This window comes from Sebastes umbrosus, chromosome 13 (assembly GCF_015220745.1).
Source record: "Sebastes umbrosus isolate fSebUmb1 chromosome 13, fSebUmb1.pri, whole genome shotgun sequence".
NCBI lineage: Eukaryota > Metazoa > Chordata > Actinopteri > Perciformes > Sebastidae > Sebastes > Sebastes umbrosus.
The window spans coordinates 6,587,346-6,604,749 of NC_051281.1; the positions used below are offsets into that span (position 1 = coordinate 6,587,346).

Here is a 17,404-nt window from a genome sequence, read left to right on the forward strand (position 1 = left end):
TGTAAAAGATAGACCCTCCTTCTCTCTCTGACTTTAACTGGATACTTAATAAAAGTTAACGGGGGAAATAACAGATCATCAAAAGAAAACTCTTTCTAATAAATGAAGAAAGTTGTTTGAGGTCCGTTCGTTGTCAGGTCTTATAAAGCTCTTTCAGTGTCAGACTCCTTCGGCTGCGGTGTGTGAAGCAGAGATCCTGCAGATCCTTCTGCTGCTGGAACACTTTACCATCAACATGATCTGTCTGCTGTTCACACCTACAGTTAACACAGATTTTAACTTGATGGTGAATCAGAAGACAACTAAACTATAAAACTTTAAATCTGTGATCTGTCTTCACTCCGGTATAAAACTCCAGTGATGTTGACGTGAATCAGATCAGTCCGATCAGCGCAGCGTCCAATAAATGATATCCAATAAGGGGGCGTGTCGGTCTGTAAAAAACTTCCGTCGAGGATACACTGGAGGATACACTGATGTATCCTCGCTCATTGCTCCTCCAGCAAGCCTCCTCGATCCTCGCTCCTCGAGATGCATTTTAGAAACTGGGATGTCCTTCAAGATGGAGCGCATGTGGTGGGGTCATGGTGGCCATCTTTGATTCAGCCATTTTGGTAGTTAACATGGTCAGCCATATTGTTTTGTAGCCCATGCAGCCTCAGTCGCCTATTTGAGACAAGAAGAAATATCTCTCTCTCTCTCTCTCTCTCTCTTTCTCTCTCTGTCTCTCTCTCTCTCTCTCTCTCACTCACACACAAGCACACATGCAGGCACACACACACACACACACAGAAACAGACTCATTTGGTTTGTTTAGTTTAGTCATTTAGATAGATTTATTGTGTTTTACACCTGTATGTTATTGAATACATAAATGCTTGTAGAATATACATGCTGGTTTGTTTAATGTTGTACAAGAGTAAATAATGCCAACAACTGCTATGTGGAGAATTACAAAATCCTTCAACTTTAACTAGCTAATGATATGGTGATTTATGGTTATAGTTATTCATTTAATTGTTAATCAGAGTTCCAAATCAAGGGTTTTGCATACTTTATGAGACTTATTTATGAGACTACAATAACTGGCTATCGTTTTGTCTTTGTTTCAAAGAGTGGTGCCCCGAGGATGATTTAATGTGAATTAAATCACATTATTCAACACAAATAATAATTATTTTGATAATTATTAATTACTTTTGAGAGTGAATTTAATTCATTTTTGAACTTATGTACCAATATAATTGGGTTCCCTGTTATTATAAATATATAGATAATTTTATTGATATTAATAATTATTTAATTATATAATTTCCTATAACTAGACCAGCTCCTACTTGCATCCCCAACAGTAAAGAACAGCAGGTGGTGGAGCTGTACCCTGCCTTTGGTGGATGGCCCCAGAGCTTTTCAACGTCAGGTATGGAGGCGATTAAGAAAAGCTTGTTGTTGGCTCGGGGTCCCGACACGCATTCGGTGTGGATTGCTTGGGTGCAGGGGACTGAAGGCCGAATTGTCCACCGAGGTTTCCTGCACCCAAAAACAAATGAACCTGGTGATTAAAACCAGTAAAAACACTGAATAAAACAGCTGCTCCTTAAAAGTCAGAGTTTCACTAGCGCAGTATGGGGAACGGCTCTGAGCCAAGCTGTCCCAAACATTTGCTCAGCATGTTTCTCTGAAAAACTTCAAATCAAGACATCTCATGAGTGAAATCCTTCAACCAGTTCAAGATACAGGTAAAAACGACCAAGAACTAAAACATTATCATAAAACGTGGCTTAAAACTAGATAAAAAGTTCATGACAAAACTTTTTGGTGGACAGACACAACGTAACAGTAAGAGTAGTTGATAATAATTGATAATAAAACAGCATATTGTGTATATATACAATGTAAAGACACATACAGCATGATCTGTAAGTGTTTATACAAAAGTCACTCTACCCAGACTTTTACATCTTTCATTCAATTTCTCACTACCATGACCAAGTATATATTTTCTGTCTAATTTCAGCCACCATGCAGCATCTCTCTACAGTATGTTGGTCTCACAGGAGCCAGGCTGCAGTATCTTAAGTGTAACAATGAGTTTAATAGATCTTCTAAACCAGGGGTAAAAAGAGGCATAGATCAAAGGGTTGAGACAGGAGTTGAGATAGAACAGCCATATTACAAAGGCAGCAGATGAGGCATTGAGCAAGGTTTCCTGGCCTGCAACAAAATAATATGGGGAGACGCATATTAGAAACCCGACAATAACAACACCTAGAGTCCTGGCTGCTTTCATTTCAGATTTTTTAACAATTACTCTCCCTGAATACTGGAGAGTCACAGCTGTAATATGAGACCGCATGGCATGAGCCTGAGTCACAGCCACCACAAATATTCTCATATACAGAAGTATGATGACAGTGACAGGACCAATAAAGGACAAAAAAAGATCTACAAGTCCAGCAATGTAGTTAATGACAACAAGACACTCTCCAGAGCAGGAATTTATTTTGCCAAGTTCCAGTTGTCTTTGATCTCCTGCATTTGGGTCCACCTGCTCTGCTCTCTCTGACACAAATATTAGCTCCCTTTGTAATGAAAAAAAAGGACATTGAGTCAAAAGAGGTTCCCTGTAGTAGTATTTATTGTGGACAATCCAAAGGCCTGTAATGGTTGCAGCATGTTACAAAGAGCCTGAGGAGCCTGGCCATGTAAACATTTGTAGATAGAATTTGCAAATGCAATGTAGTTTTCAAAACTTAGCATGTTCCGATTTTCAAGGATGTTACAGTGGTGTGATCTTATTGGCCTTTTGTCCAATATTTTCTATTGCATCATTGTATAACCTCAAGCCCGGTTAGCGTTGCGGCTGCCTCGCTGAATTGATGCGTGTCTAACACGGTGGGTGTCAACACTGACAGCGTTTCTGCTGTTGCCGTCAGCTCTTTCTTTCTACATTGAGTTTGCCTTTCATAATGGCTATTTCATTATAAATGTCATTTATATTTATTTTAGACAGAAAAGGGTTGAGAAGCGTGTGCTCATTTTTAAATAATAGTAATAATCCACAATAAAAAAAAACATACTTTATTCAATCATGGAGCCGTGCAAGTCACTGCATTTTCTACAACACTGTCCTGCAAATATTTAAGAATAAAAGCTTCATGTTAACAAATGAAGGAATTCTGTCCACAGAAAAAAAAAAGTTGAGGGTTTGTATTTTAAATGAAAGCAGGAAGTGTTGATTTAAAAATAAATCTTTAAATTTTTCATGTCCGTGACATATTCTACAGTCACACAGACATTGAAACTGTAGTAATGTTGCTGGTATGATGTCAATATACTGTCAAATGATCATTTTCAATGTCTGTTGTTGCTGTGAACCGCGGGCTGCTCGCGGTAAAAATAGGCAAGACCTCGAATCTCAAGAAGAGACGCAGCTGACATGCAGCCGAGCCGCGCTGCTCACAACGGCAGTGAGGCTGCTTTAATCTGTTAACATGGACGCCGAAATAAAAAAACAACAGGTTCTGCAGCTGCCACGCGCTGCTGAGGTTCCCTGTTTGGATAGGGCATGAGGGGTTTAATGACTGATAAACTGGCCTGAGACCATGAGGTAATACAATAACTGAGATGTGAGAAAATCATCATCACATGTTAAACAGTCTGTGATTATTCTAAATGTGTACAGGTTGACCTTTGCAGTTCTACTTATTTTTTAAACATGTTTATCAAATTTCAGCTGAGGGTCCAACATTAGACATAAATATTTGATATCATGAAGGTAGATAAAAAAGTAATTAAAGAAGGGGGAGGTTCAGTCACTCCTACTGAAACAAAGTTGTCACCAGAGAGAAAGAGTGAGGAGAGATGTGGAGGAAGAAAAGTGATAAATCAGTTGTATGATGGAGAGCTTCAGACAGAAGGCTGACAGAGCTCAGCAGCTTCTCGTCTCCTCCTTTTTCTGAGAATGAAAACTCTTGAAGAAGATGAACTTTGCTTTCCAAAACTCCTCAACTCCTCCTGCAGGAAGACCATGCGTCCTCACTCTGTAACCATGCTCACTTACATTTCACTGTCCACCATCTCTCTGCTCACTGTGACTCTCAACCTGCTGGTCATCATCTCCATCTCCCACTTCAAGTAGTCAAATATTTATATAACTGGTAGCTGTACAGAAAGAAATGGTTCATGGCACTGAGCAGATCAGACTGTAAAGGATTGATGTTTTTGTGTTTCATTCATGGCTTTTATCTGCTGATATGACAATTGATGCTACAGTAATGATAAGCTTGTTGCTCTGTTATCCCTCCAGGCAGCTCCAGACCCCCACCAACCTCCTCCTCCTCTCTCTGGCTGTCTCAGATTTCTTCGTGGGCCTCCTCATGTTCTTTCAAATTGTGCTCATGGATGGCTGCTGGTTCTTCGGTGACTTCATGTGTGCCATGTATCAGTATCTAATATACATTGTTACCGCTGCCTCAATAGGAAACATGGTGCTCATATCTGTTGACCGCTATGTGGCTATTTGTGATCCCCTACATTATCCCACTAAAGTCACACAGAAAACAGTTACGATATGTGTTTGTCTGTGTTGGATATGTTCTGCTTTCTTTCACACTATGATACTGAAGGATAACCTGGAACAACCTGGCAGGTATAATTCCTGCTCTGGAGAGTGTGTCTTTGTCATTAACTACATTGCTGGACTTGTAGATGTTTTTTTGACCTTTATTGGTCCTGTCACTGTCATTATAGTTCTGTATATGAGAGTATTTGTGGTGGCTGTGACTCAGGCTCGTGCCATGCGGTCTCATATTGCAGCTGTCACTCTCCAGTATTCAGGGAGAGTAACTGCTAACAAATCTGAAATGAAAGCAGCCAGGACTCTTGGTGTTGTTATTGTCGTGTTTCTATTATGCGTCTGCCCATATTTTGGTGTTTCACTAACAGGCCAGGACACCTTGCTCAATGCCTCATCTGCTGCCTTTGTAATATGGCTGTTCTATCTCAACTCCTGTCTTAACCCTTTGATCTATGCCTCTTTTTACCCCTGGTTTAGAAGGTCTATTAAACTCATTGTTACACTTAAGATACTGCAGTCTGGCTCCTGTGAGACCAACATAACGTAGAGAGATGCTGCATGGTGGCTGAAATTAGACAGAAAATATATACTTGATCACGGTGGGGAGAAATTGAATAATAGATGTAAAAGTCTGAGTACAGTGACTTTTGTATAAACACTTTTACAGATTATGCTGTATGTGTCTTTACATTGTATATATACACAATATGCTGTTTTATTATCAATTATTATCAACTACTACGTTACGTTTTGTCTGTCCACCATAAAGTTCTGTCATGAACTTTTTATCTAGTTTTAAGCCACGTTTTATGATAATGTTTTAGTTCTTTGTCGTTTTTAACTGTATTTTGAACTGGTTGAAGGATTTCACTCATGAGATGTCTTGATTTGAAGTTTTTCAGAGAAACATGCTGAGCAAATGTTTGGGACAGCTCAGCTCAGAACCACTCCCCATATAGCGCTAGCGAAACTCTGACTTTTAAGGAGCAGCTGTTTTATTCAGTGTTTTTACTGGTTTTAATCACCAGGTTCATTTGTTTTTGGGTGCAGGAAACCTCGGTGGACAATTCGGACTTCAGTCCCCTGCACCCAAGCAATCCACACCGAATGCGTGTCGGGACCCCGAGCCAACAACAAGCTTTTCTTAATCTCCTCCATACCTGACGTTGAAAAGCTCTGGGGCCATCCACCAAAGGCAGGGTACAGCTCCACCACCTGCTGTTCTCTACTGTTGGGGATGCAAGTAGGATCTGGTCTAGTTATAGGAAATTATATAATTAAATAATTATTAATATCAATAAAATTATCTATATATTTATAATAACGGGGAACCCAATTATATTGGTACATAAGTTCAAAAATGAATTAAATTCAATCTCAAAAGTAATTAATAATTATCAAAATAATTATTATTTGTGTTGAATAATGTGATTTAATTCACATTAAATCATCCTCGGGGCACCACTCTTTGAAACAAAGACAAAACGATAGCCAGTTATTGTAGTCTCATAAATAAGTCTCATAAAGTATGCTAAACCCTCGATTTGGAACTCTGATTAACAATTAAATGAATAACTATAACCATAAATCACCATATCATTAGAAGTTAAAGTTGAAGAATTTCGTAGTTCTTTACATAGCAGTGGTTGGCATTATTTACTCTTGTACAACATTAAAACAGACCAGTATGTATATTCTACAAGCATTTATGTATACAATATAATACAGGTGTAAAACACAATAAATCTATCTAAATGACTAAACTAAACAAACCAAAAAGAGTCTGTGAAAGAGAGTGTGTGTGAGAGAGAGAGAGAGAGAGAGAGTCTCAAAATGGTGACTGACGCTGCTTGGGCTACAAAACAATATGGGTGCATGTTAACTAGACTATATTATACACCCGGTTTATTCATCAACCAGTTCTTTTAATTTTGCTTAATGAAGTTTGACAAAAACAAGTACATTTATTTTTGACAGTTACCTCTAGTCTCATAAGGCAAGAGCCTGGAAGATGTTCAGATAGGCAGTAAAAAAACATAAAATAAAAATCCACAATTGGCGTCGTCCAGGCAACATGATAATGTCTCCACAAAGTGCTGTCCCATTTGTATTTATACCATTTCAAGGCTTTGCAGCCTCTCACACTCAACCATTTACCAGGTGACATCAGTCAAGTACCTGAGGGTTCAGGGCTTATTGGTCCCATATTGTAAAAAGTGAGATTTTCATGTCTTCTATATCATAAAGCAGTTAAAGTGATATATAAATACTGTGAAAGTATCAAAACACTCAATCCACAGAGAAATACACACAGACCATTTTCAGAAACTGTGTGTTTGAAACATGTTAAGATTTATGTCCATTTGTGATGTCACAAATCTACAATATTTAGACAATTTCACAATTTTAAACGTAAACATTTTAAATGTGTCCCAGTTTATTTCCTGTTGCAGTGTATGTGAATAACATCAGTTGACAGGAAGTAAACATGGACCCAAGCTGTTTCCTAGCAACGCAATTCCGTTGCCATTCCGCTAAAATGCGCTAAAACGGAGCGATTCAGACAGAGCATGAATACAGGTTCAGACAGACAGTGTGAGAAAAACAATGTGTTTTTTGAACATTAAAGCATGTAAATATGTTCTAGTAGAAACCCAAAATACAAACATGAACCTAAAAATGAGCATGATATGTCCTCTTTAAGGCTTTAGGGGAGAGATTGGGATTGGGCCAAGAACTTCTTCTAAGGAAGAAGGCCTGCCTGCCTGCCTGCCTGCCTGCCTTTTTAAAATTTCTGTTTAGCTCAGTTTACACTGTTAACCCAGAGTTAACGAGTTTAGCACCAGCAGCTGAAACAAAGCCCGCCGGCTAACTTCAGGAGCAACAAGAACAAACCAAGCCCCCAGGAAGAGCGGCGGATGTTGATCCCAACTTTCGTAGTGGCCAAACGGCGGTACTACAACTTGCGTGTCCGTCACATGATGCCATTGGGCCCAAAAAGACATTTTCCCATAGACTTACATTGGGAAAGAAACGTCTGTAACTCAGCGGATAATTCTTTTTTGAGGTAAATGAACTCCCCAGTACGAACACTCTAATAGCCCTTATAATAGCCAGGAAATAATAATTAGGTTTTAAAAGTTGTAAAAAGCAGAATCCAGAGTTATTTCCCTTCCTCCGTTCATGTGAATGAGACTCAGACCGAGGCTGGAGCGCAAGCCGTGATGACAGCGTGATGTTGGGACCCCATGACCGAGTCATGTGACCGAGTCGACGCTACTGCGTATGTTCCATGTGCCCGAGATCAGGGAACTTTTCCAGGCGGAAGTCGAGCCATTTTGTCTTCATGCGCCACTGAGCAACTTTCATAGGAATGAACGGAGCCCCACCTCCAACGCTGTATCCAGTTCTCTTATTACATCCATGGAACAAACCAAGTTAGCGCCAAGCTCCTAACTCTGCAAAGAACAAAGGTTTGGAGAGACCGGCTTGCAAGGACTGCATCATTTGACACCGGAACCACAACTTTCCCAACCCTTGCTCCTCCATCTTCAACCAATGGATTGCCAGTTAAAAAAGGAATTCCTTTTTCTTCCATGGACTGGGTAAAGTACCTGAGCCTACCTTAGCACAGCATTAGCACAGCAATTGCACATGGCTAAGCAAGACTGTTTAACTTTAACCTCTGTCAATGTAAATGTATTGATTTCATTTAATGCTAATCACTGAGTTCTACTGGTGTGATATTGTTGTAGTCAGGATATTTGGGTAGCTGGCTTTGACACATTTGATGTGTAAGTTATGCTCCACACAGACAAAGAGTCTTGCATTCACGCAAACTATCTTCTCTAACCTAGTGCACTATCCTGAACACGTGTTCAGAAAAGACAAAGAGACAATGGGTCTTTCCCATTTGTGCTTTTATACGGCTTGACTCCTCTCCTCGACTCCTCTCCTCGCGTCTTAGTCCCGCCACCCCGGGAGATGCGAGCGGAGGAGGCGAGGAAAAGACTCGAGGAGAGAGGAAACGAGGAAATATGTTTTTAGAGACATGAGACGTCGTTTCCTCTGAAGCGTCACGTGAAGCGACATCCGTTTCTGATGACAGCAGCAGCTGATCACAGCTGGATCAGCTGTCAGTCGGCTTCAACAGCTGTTTATGTCTGAACTGATCTAATACTAATAAAGAAGCAGAGTTATCAGAGCAGCAGTGTTTCCTCTCTGTAGCCTGTTACCTGTTGAACAAACACCTGTACATGAATAACAGCTGCAGTCTGTAGTTATACTGTGGACTGAGTCCTGCTTAGAGGACCAGGAACCATCTCTACTGGCACAATATCTTTATATTATTTATTCATTATTAGCGTCTGTAGTTATTGATATTCTGATAGTAGAAGTTATGTATTAGGCTGAATGTTTGAGGGAAAAGTGAAATGATGTAACTCATATCAAACCCGACGCTCAGGAACTATCACCCTCACATGTGACTGAATGGAAATGAGGATAAATGATGTAAAAGGTATAAAAGACAAACCCTCCTTCTCTCTCTGACTTTAACTGGATATTTAATAAAAGTTAATGAGTGAAATAACAGATCATCAAAAGAAAACTCTTTCTATTGATTGAAGAAAGTTGATTGAGGGTGTTCATTGTCAGGTTATATAAACCCCTCTCAGTGTCAGACTCCTTCGGCTGCGGTGTGTGAAGCAGAGATCCTGCAGATCCTTCTGCTGCTGGAACACTTCACCATTAACATGGTCCGTTTGCTGTTCACACCTACATTAACACAAATTATAACTAGATGGTGAATCAGAAGACAACTAAACTATAAATCTTTTAATCGGTGATCTGTCTTCACTCCGGTATAAAACTATAGTGATGTTGATGTATCAGATCAGTCCGATCGACGCAGCGTCCAATCAATAACTGATATCCAATAAGGGGGCGTGTCGGTCGGTGATAAACTTCCGTGGAGGAAACACTGGAGGATGCACTGGTGTATCCTCGCTCATAGCTCCTCCAGCAAGCCTCCTCGCTCCTCGCTCCTCGCTCCTCGATGCGCATTTTATGAATTGGGACATCCTTCAAGATGGAGGACTGAGATCGATTTCCGAGTCACAGCCGGAGGATCGAGGAGCGAGGAGACGAGGAGGCGAATAATGATGAGACCTATCTTGTCTTTGTCTCTCTCACACTCACTCACACACTCTTTTTGGTTTGTTTAGTTTAGTCATTTAGATAGATTTATTATGTTTTACACCGTTATTATATTGTGTACATAAATGCTTGTAGAATACACATGCTGGTCTATTTAATGTTGTAGAAGAGTAATAATTAGAGAGATAATTATTAATTACTTTTGAGATTGAATTTAATTCCTTTTTGAACTTATGTACCAACATAATTGGGTTCCCCGTTATTATAAATATATAGATAATTTTATTGATATTAATAATTATTTAATTATATAATTTCCTATAACTAGACCAGCTCCTACTTGCATCCCCAACAGTAGAGAACAGCAGGTGGTGGAGCTGTACCCTGCCTTTGGTGGATGGCTCCAGAGCTTTTCGACGTCAGGTATGGAGGCGATTAAGAAAAGCTTGTTGTTGGCTCGGGGTCCCGACACGCATTCGGTGTGGATTGCTTGGGTGCAGGGGACTGAAGGCCGAATTGTCCACCGAGGTTTCCTGCACCCAAAAACAAATGAACCTGGTGATTAAAACCAGTAAAAACACTGAATAAAACAGCTGCTCCTTAAAAGTCTGAGTTTCGCTAGCGCAGTATGGGGAGTGGCTCTGAGCTGAGCTGCCCCAAACAATTGCTCAGCATGTTTCTCTGAAAAACTTCAAATCAAGACATCTCATGAGTGAAATCCTTCAACCAGTTTAAAATACAGTTAAAAACGACCAAGGACTAAAACATTATCATAAAACGTGGCTTAAAACTAGATAAAAAGTCAGTTCATGACAGAACTTTTCTGGGACAGACACAACGTAACAGTAAGAGTAGTTGATAATAATTGATAATAAAACAGCATATTGTGTATATATACAATGTAAAGACACATACAGCATGATCTGTAAGTGTTTATACAAAAGTCACTGTACTCAGACTTTTTAAATCTTAATTCAATTTCTCCCCACCGTGATCAAGTATATATTTTCTGTCTAATTTCAGCCACCATGCAGCATCTCTCTACAGTATGTTGGTGTCACAGGAGCCAGACTGCAGTATCTTAAGTGTAACAATGAGTTTAATAGATCTTCTAAACCAGGGGTAAAAAGAGGCATAGATCAAAGGGTTAAGACAGGAGTTGAGATAGAACAGCCATATTACAAAGGCAGCAGATGAGGCATTGAGCAAGGTGTCCTGGCCTGTTAGTGAAACACCAAAATATGGGCAGACGCATATTAGAAACACGACAATAACAACACCAAGAGTCCTGGCTGCTTTCATTTCAGATTTGTTAGCAGTTACTCTCCCTGAATACTGGAGAGTGACAGCTGCAATATGAGACCGCATGGCACGAGCCTGAGACACAGCCACCACAAATACTCTCATATACAGAACTATGATGACAGTGACAGGACCAATAAAGGACAAAAAAAGATCTACAAGTCCAGCAATGTAGTTAATGCCAATAACACACTCTCCAGAGCAGGAATTATACCTGCCTGGTTGTTCCAGGTTATCCTTCAGCATCATAGTGTGAAAGAAAGCAGAACATATCCAACACAGACAAACACATATCGTAACTGTTTTCTGTGTGACTTTAGTGGGATAATGTAGGGGTTCGCAAATAGCCACATAGCGGTCAACAGATATGAGCACCATGTTTCCTATTGAGGCAGAGGTAACAATGTACATTTGATACTGATACACGGCACACATGAAGTCACCGAAGAACCAGCAGCCATCCATGAGCACAATTTGAAAGAACATGAGGAGGCCCACGGAGAAATCTGAGACAGCCAGAGAGAGGAGGAGGAGGTTGGTGGGGGTCTGGAGCTGCCTGGAGAGATAACAGAGCAACAAGCTTATCATTACTGTAGCATCAATTGTCATATCAGCAGATAAAAGCCATGAATGAAACACAAAAACATCAATCCTTTACAGTCTGATCTGCTCAGTGCCATGAACCATTTCTTTCTGTACAGCTACCAGTTATATAAATATTTGACTACTTGAAGTGGGAGATGGAGATGATGACCAGCAGGTTGAGAGTCACAGTGAGCAGAGAGATGGTGGACAGTGAAATATAAGTGAGCATGGATTCAAAGTGAGGACGCATGGTCTTCCTGCAGGAGGAGTTGAGGAGTTTTGGAAAGCAAAGTTCATCTTCTTCAAGAGTTTTCATTCTCAGAAAAAGGAGGAGACGAGAAGCTGCTGAGCTCTGTCAGCTTTCTGTCTGAAGCTCTCCATCATACAACTGATTTATCACTTTTCTTCCTCCACATCTCTCCTCACTCTTTCTCTCTGGCGACAACTTTGTTTCAGTAGGAGTGACTGAACCTCCCCCTTCTTTAATTACTTTTTTATCTACCTTCATGATATCAAATATCTATGTCTAATGTTGGACCCTCAGCTGAAATTTGATAAACATGTTTAAAAAATAAGTAGAACTGCAAAGGTCAACCTGTACACATTTAGAATAATCACAGACTGTTTAACATGTGATGATGATTTTCTCACATCTCAGTTATTGTATTACCTCATGGTCTCAGGCCAGTTTATCAGTCATTAAACCCCTCATGCCCTATCCAAACAGAGAACCTCAGCAGCGCGTGGCAGCTGCAGAACCTGTTGTTTTTTTATTTCGGCGTCCATGTTAACAGATTAAAGCAGCCACACTGCCGTTGTGAGCAGCGCGGCTCGGCTGCATGTCAGCTGCGTCTCTTCTTGAGATTCGAGGTCTTGCCTATTTTTACCGCGAGCAGCCCGCGGTTCACAGCAACAACAGACATTGAAAATGATCATTTGACAGTATATTGACATCATACCAGCAACATTACTACAGTTTCAATGTCTGTGTGACTGTAGAATATGTCACGGACATGAAAAATTTAAAGATTTATTTTTAAATCAACACTTCCTGCTTTCATTTAAAATACAAACCCTCAACTTTTTTTTTCTGTGGACAGAATTCCTTCATTTGTTAACATGAAGCTTTTATTCTTAAATATTTGCAAGACAGTGTTGTAGAAAATGCAGTGACTTGCACGGCTCCATGATTGAATAAAGTATGTTTTTTTTTATTGTGGATTATTACTATTATTTAAAAATGAGCACACGCTTCTCAACCCTTTTCTGTCTAAAATAAATATAAATGACATTTATAATGAAATAGCCATTATGAAAGGCAAACTCAATGTAGAAAGAAAGAGCTGGCGGCAACAGCAGAAACGCTGTCAGTGTTGACACCCACCGTGTTAGACACGCATCAATTCAGCGAGGCAGCCGCAACGCTAACCGGGCTTGAGGTTATACAATGATGCAATAGAAAATATTGGACAAAAGGCCAATAAGATCACACCACTGTAACATCCTTGAAAATCGGAACATGCTAAGTTTTGAAAACTACATTGCATTTGCAAATTCTATCTACAAATGTTTACATGGCCAGGCTCCTCAGGCTCTTTGTAACATGCTGCAACCATTACAGGCCTTTGGATTGTCCACAATAAATACTACTACAGGGAACCTCTTTTGACTCAATGTCCTTTTTTTTCATTACAAAGGGAGCTAATATTTGTGTCAGAGAGAGCAGAGCAGGTGGACCCAAATGCAGGAGATCAAAGACAACTGGAACTTGGCAAAATAAATTCCTGCTCTGGAGAGTGTCTTGTTGTCATTAACTACATTGCTGGACTTGTAGATCTTTTTTTGTCCTTTATTGGTCCTGTCACTGTCATCATACTTCTGTATATGAGAATATTTGTGGTGGCTGTGACTCAGGCTCGTGCCATGCGGTCTCATATTACAGCTGTGACTCTCCAGTATTCAGGGAGAGTAATTGTTAAAAAATCTGAAATGAAAGCAGCCAGGACTCTAGGTGTTGTTATTGTCGGGTTTCTAATATGCGTCTCCCCATATTATTTTGTTGCAGGCCAGGAAACCTTGCTCAATGCCTCATCTGCTGCCTTTGTAATATGGCTGTTCTATTTCAACTCCTCTCTCAACCCTTTGATCTATGCCTCTTTTTACCCCTGGTTTAGAAGATCTATTAAACTCATTGTTACACTTAAGATACTGCAGCCTGGCTCCTGTGACACCAACATACTGTAGAGAGATGTTGCATGGTGGCTGAAATTAGACAGAAAATATATACTTGGTCATGGTAGTGAGAAATTGAATGAAAGATGTAAAAGTCTGGGTAGAGTGACTTTTGTATAAACACTTACAGATCATGCTGTATGTGTCTTTACATTGTATATATACACAATATGCTGTTTTATTATCAATTATTATCAACTACTCTTACTGTTACGTTGTGTCTGTCCACCAAAAAGTTTTGTCATGAACTTTTTATCTAGTTTTAAGCCACGTTTTATGATAATGATTTTAGTTCTTGGTCGTTTTTACCTGTATCTTGAACTGGTTGAAGGATTTCACTCATGAGATGTCTTGATTTGAAGTTTTTCAGAGAAACATGCTGAGCAAATGTTTGGGACAGCTTGGCTCAGAGCCGTTCCCCATACTGCGCTAGCGAAACTCTGACTTTTAAGGAGCAGCTGTTTTATTCAGTGTTTTTACTGGTTTTAATCACCAGGTTCATTTGTTTTTGGGTGCAGGAAACCTCGGTGGACAATTCGGACTTCAGTCCCCTGCACCCAAGCAATCCACACCGAATGCGTGTCGGGACCCCGAGCCAACAACAAGCTTTTCTTAATCGCCTCCATACCTGACGCCGAAAAGCTCTGGGGCCATCCACCAAAGGCAGGGTACAGCTCCACCACCTGCTGTTCTCTACTGTTGGGGATGCAAGTAGGAGCTGGTCTAGTTATAGGAAATTATTTAATTAAATAATTATTAATATCAATAAAATTATCTATATATTTATAATAACAGGGAACCCAATTATATTGGTACATAAGTTCAAAAATGAATTAAATTCACTCTCAAAAGTAATTAATAATTATCAAAATAATTATTATTTGTGTTGAATAATGTGATTTAATTCACATTAAATCATCCTCGGGGCACCACTCTTTGAAACAAAGACAAAACGATAGCCAGTTATTGTAGTCTCATAAATAAGTCTCATAAAGTATGCTAAACCCTCGATTTGGAACTCTGATTAACAATTAAATGAATAACTATAACCATAAATCACCATATCATTAGAAGTTAAAGTTGAAGAATTTCGTAGTTCTTTACATAGCAGTGGTTGGCATTATTTACTCTTGTACAACATTAAAACAGACCAGTATGTATATTCTACAAGCATTTATGTATACAATATAATACAGGTGTAAAACACAATAAATCTATCTAAATGACTAAACTAAACAAACCAAAAAGAGTCTGTGAAAGAGAGTGTGTGAGAGAGAGAGAGAGAGAGAGAGAGAGAGACAGAGAGAGAGAGAGAGAGAGAGAGAGAGAGAGAGAGTCTCAAAATGGTGACTGACGCTGCTTGGGCTACAAAACAATATGGGTGCATGTTAACTAGACTATATTATACACCCGGTTTATTCATCAACCAGTTCTTTTAATTTTGCTTAATGAAGTTTGACAAAAACAAGTACATTTATTTTTTGACAGTTACCTCTAGTCTCATAAGGCAAGAGCCTGGAAGATGTTCAGATAGGCAGTAAAAAAACATAAAATAAAAATCCACAATTGGCGTCGTCCAGGCAACATGATAATGTCTCCACAAAGTGCTGTCCCATTTGTATTTATACCATTTCAAGGCTTTGCAGCCTCTCACACTCAACCATTTACCAGGTGACATCAGTCAAGTACCTGAGGGTTCAGGGCTTATTGGTCCCATATTGTAAAAAGTGAGATTTTCATGTCTTCTATATCATAAAGCAGTTAAAGTGATATATAAATACTGTGAAAGTATCAAAACACTCAATCCACAGAGAAATACACACAGACCATTTTCAGAAACTGTGTGTTTGAAACATGTTAAGATTTATGTCCATTTGTGATGTCACAAATCTACAATATTTAGACAATTTCACAATTTTAAACGTAAACATTTTAAATGTGTCCCAGTTTATTTCCTGTTGCAGTGTATGTGAATAACATCAGTTGACAGGAAGTAAACATGGACCCAAGCTGTTTCCTAGCAACGCAATTCCGTTGCCATTCCGCTAAAATGCGCTAAAACGGAGCGATTCAGACAGAGCATGAATACAGGTTCAGACAGACAGTGTGAGAAAAACAATGTGTTTTTTGAACATTAAAGCATGTAAATATGTTCTAGTAGAAACCCAAAATACAAACATGAACCTAAAAATGAGCATGATATGTCCTCTTTAAGGCTTTAGGGGAGACATTGGGATTGGGCCAAGAACTTCTTCTAAGGAAGAAGGCCTGCCTGCCTTTTTAAAATTTCTGCTTAGCTCAGTTTACACTGTTAACCCAGAGTTAACAAGTTTAGCACCAGCAGCTGAAACAAAGCCTGCCGGCTAACTTCAGGAGCAACAAGAACAAACCAAGCCCCCAGGAAGAGCGGCGGATGTTGATCCCAACTTTCGTAGTGGCCAAACGGTGGGACTACAACTTGCGTGTCCGTCACATGATGCCATTGGGCCCAAAAAGACATTTTCCCATAGACTTACATTGGGAAAGAGACGTCTGTAACTCAAACGATAATTCTTTTTTGAGGTAAATAAACTCCCCAGTACGAACACTCTAATAGCCCTTATAATAGCCAGGAAATAATAATTAGGTTTTAAAAGTTGTAAAAAGCACTAATAGCCGAATCCAGAGTTATTTTCCTTCCTCCGTTCATGTGAATGAGACTCAGACCGAGGCTGGAGCGCAAGCCGTGATGACAGCGTGATATTGGGACCCCATGACCGAGTCATGTGACCGAGACGACGCTACTGCGCATGTTCCATGTGCCCGAGATCAGGGAACTTTTCCAGGCGGAAGTCGAGCCATTTTGTCTTCATGCGCCACTGAGCAACTTTCATAGGAATGAACGGAGCCCCACCTCAAACGCTGTATCCAGTTCTCTTATTACATCCATGGAACAAACCAAGTTAGCGCCAAGCTGCTATCTCTGCAAAGAACAAAGGTTTGGAGAGACCGGCTTCCTCCAATCTGCACAATTGGATTTGAACACAGCAAGGACTGCATCATTTGACACCGGAACCACAACTTTCCCAACCCTTGCTCCTCCATCTTCAACCAATGGAATTGCCAGTTAACAAAGGAATTCCTTTTTCTTCCATGGACTGGGTAAAGTACCTGGGCCTACCTTAGCACAGCATTAGCACAGCAATTGCACATGTCTAAGCAAGACTGTATAACTTTAACCTCTGTCAATGTAAATGTATTGATTTCATTTAATGCTAATCACTGCGTTCTACTGGTTTGATATTGTTGTAGTCAGGATATTTGGGTAGCTGGCTTTGACACATTTGATGTGTAAGTTATGCTCCACACAGACAAAGAGTCTTGCATTCACACAAACTATCTTCTCTAACCTAGCGCACTATCCTGAACACATGTGTTCAGAAAAGACAAAGAGACAATGTGGTGGGGTCCTGGCAGCCATCTTTGATTCAGCCATTTTGGTAGTTAACATGGTCAGCCATATTGTTTTGTAGGCCATGCAGCCTCAGTTGCCATTTTGAGACAAGAACC

At 39.9% G+C, this 17,404-nt stretch overlaps 2 protein-coding genes across 2 annotated transcripts; one reads left to right on the forward strand and one right to left on the reverse strand.

The window, feature by feature from the left end:
• The first annotated feature begins 3,895 nt into the window (after positions 1 to 3,895).
• LOC119500403 (trace amine-associated receptor 13c-like) lies at positions 3,896 to 13,867 on the forward strand. Its single transcript, XM_037790110.1, has 4 exons — positions 3,896 to 4,137; positions 4,310 to 5,122; positions 5,630 to 5,779; positions 13,321 to 13,867. The coding sequence occupies exons 1-4, from the start codon at positions 3,965 to 3,967 to the stop codon at positions 13,865 to 13,867; spliced, it is 1,683 nt and encodes a 560-aa protein (XP_037646038.1). The 5' UTR covers positions 3,896 to 3,964.
• Positions 10,778 to 11,939, reverse strand: LOC119500465 (trace amine-associated receptor 13c-like). Its single transcript, XM_037790186.1, has 2 exons — positions 11,767 to 11,939; positions 10,778 to 11,594 (listed from the first exon to the last, which is right to left on the reverse strand). The coding sequence occupies exons 1-2, from the start codon at positions 11,937 to 11,939 to the stop codon at positions 10,778 to 10,780; spliced, it is 990 nt and encodes a 329-aa protein (XP_037646114.1).
• Positions 13,868 to 17,404: the final 3,537 nt, after the last annotated feature.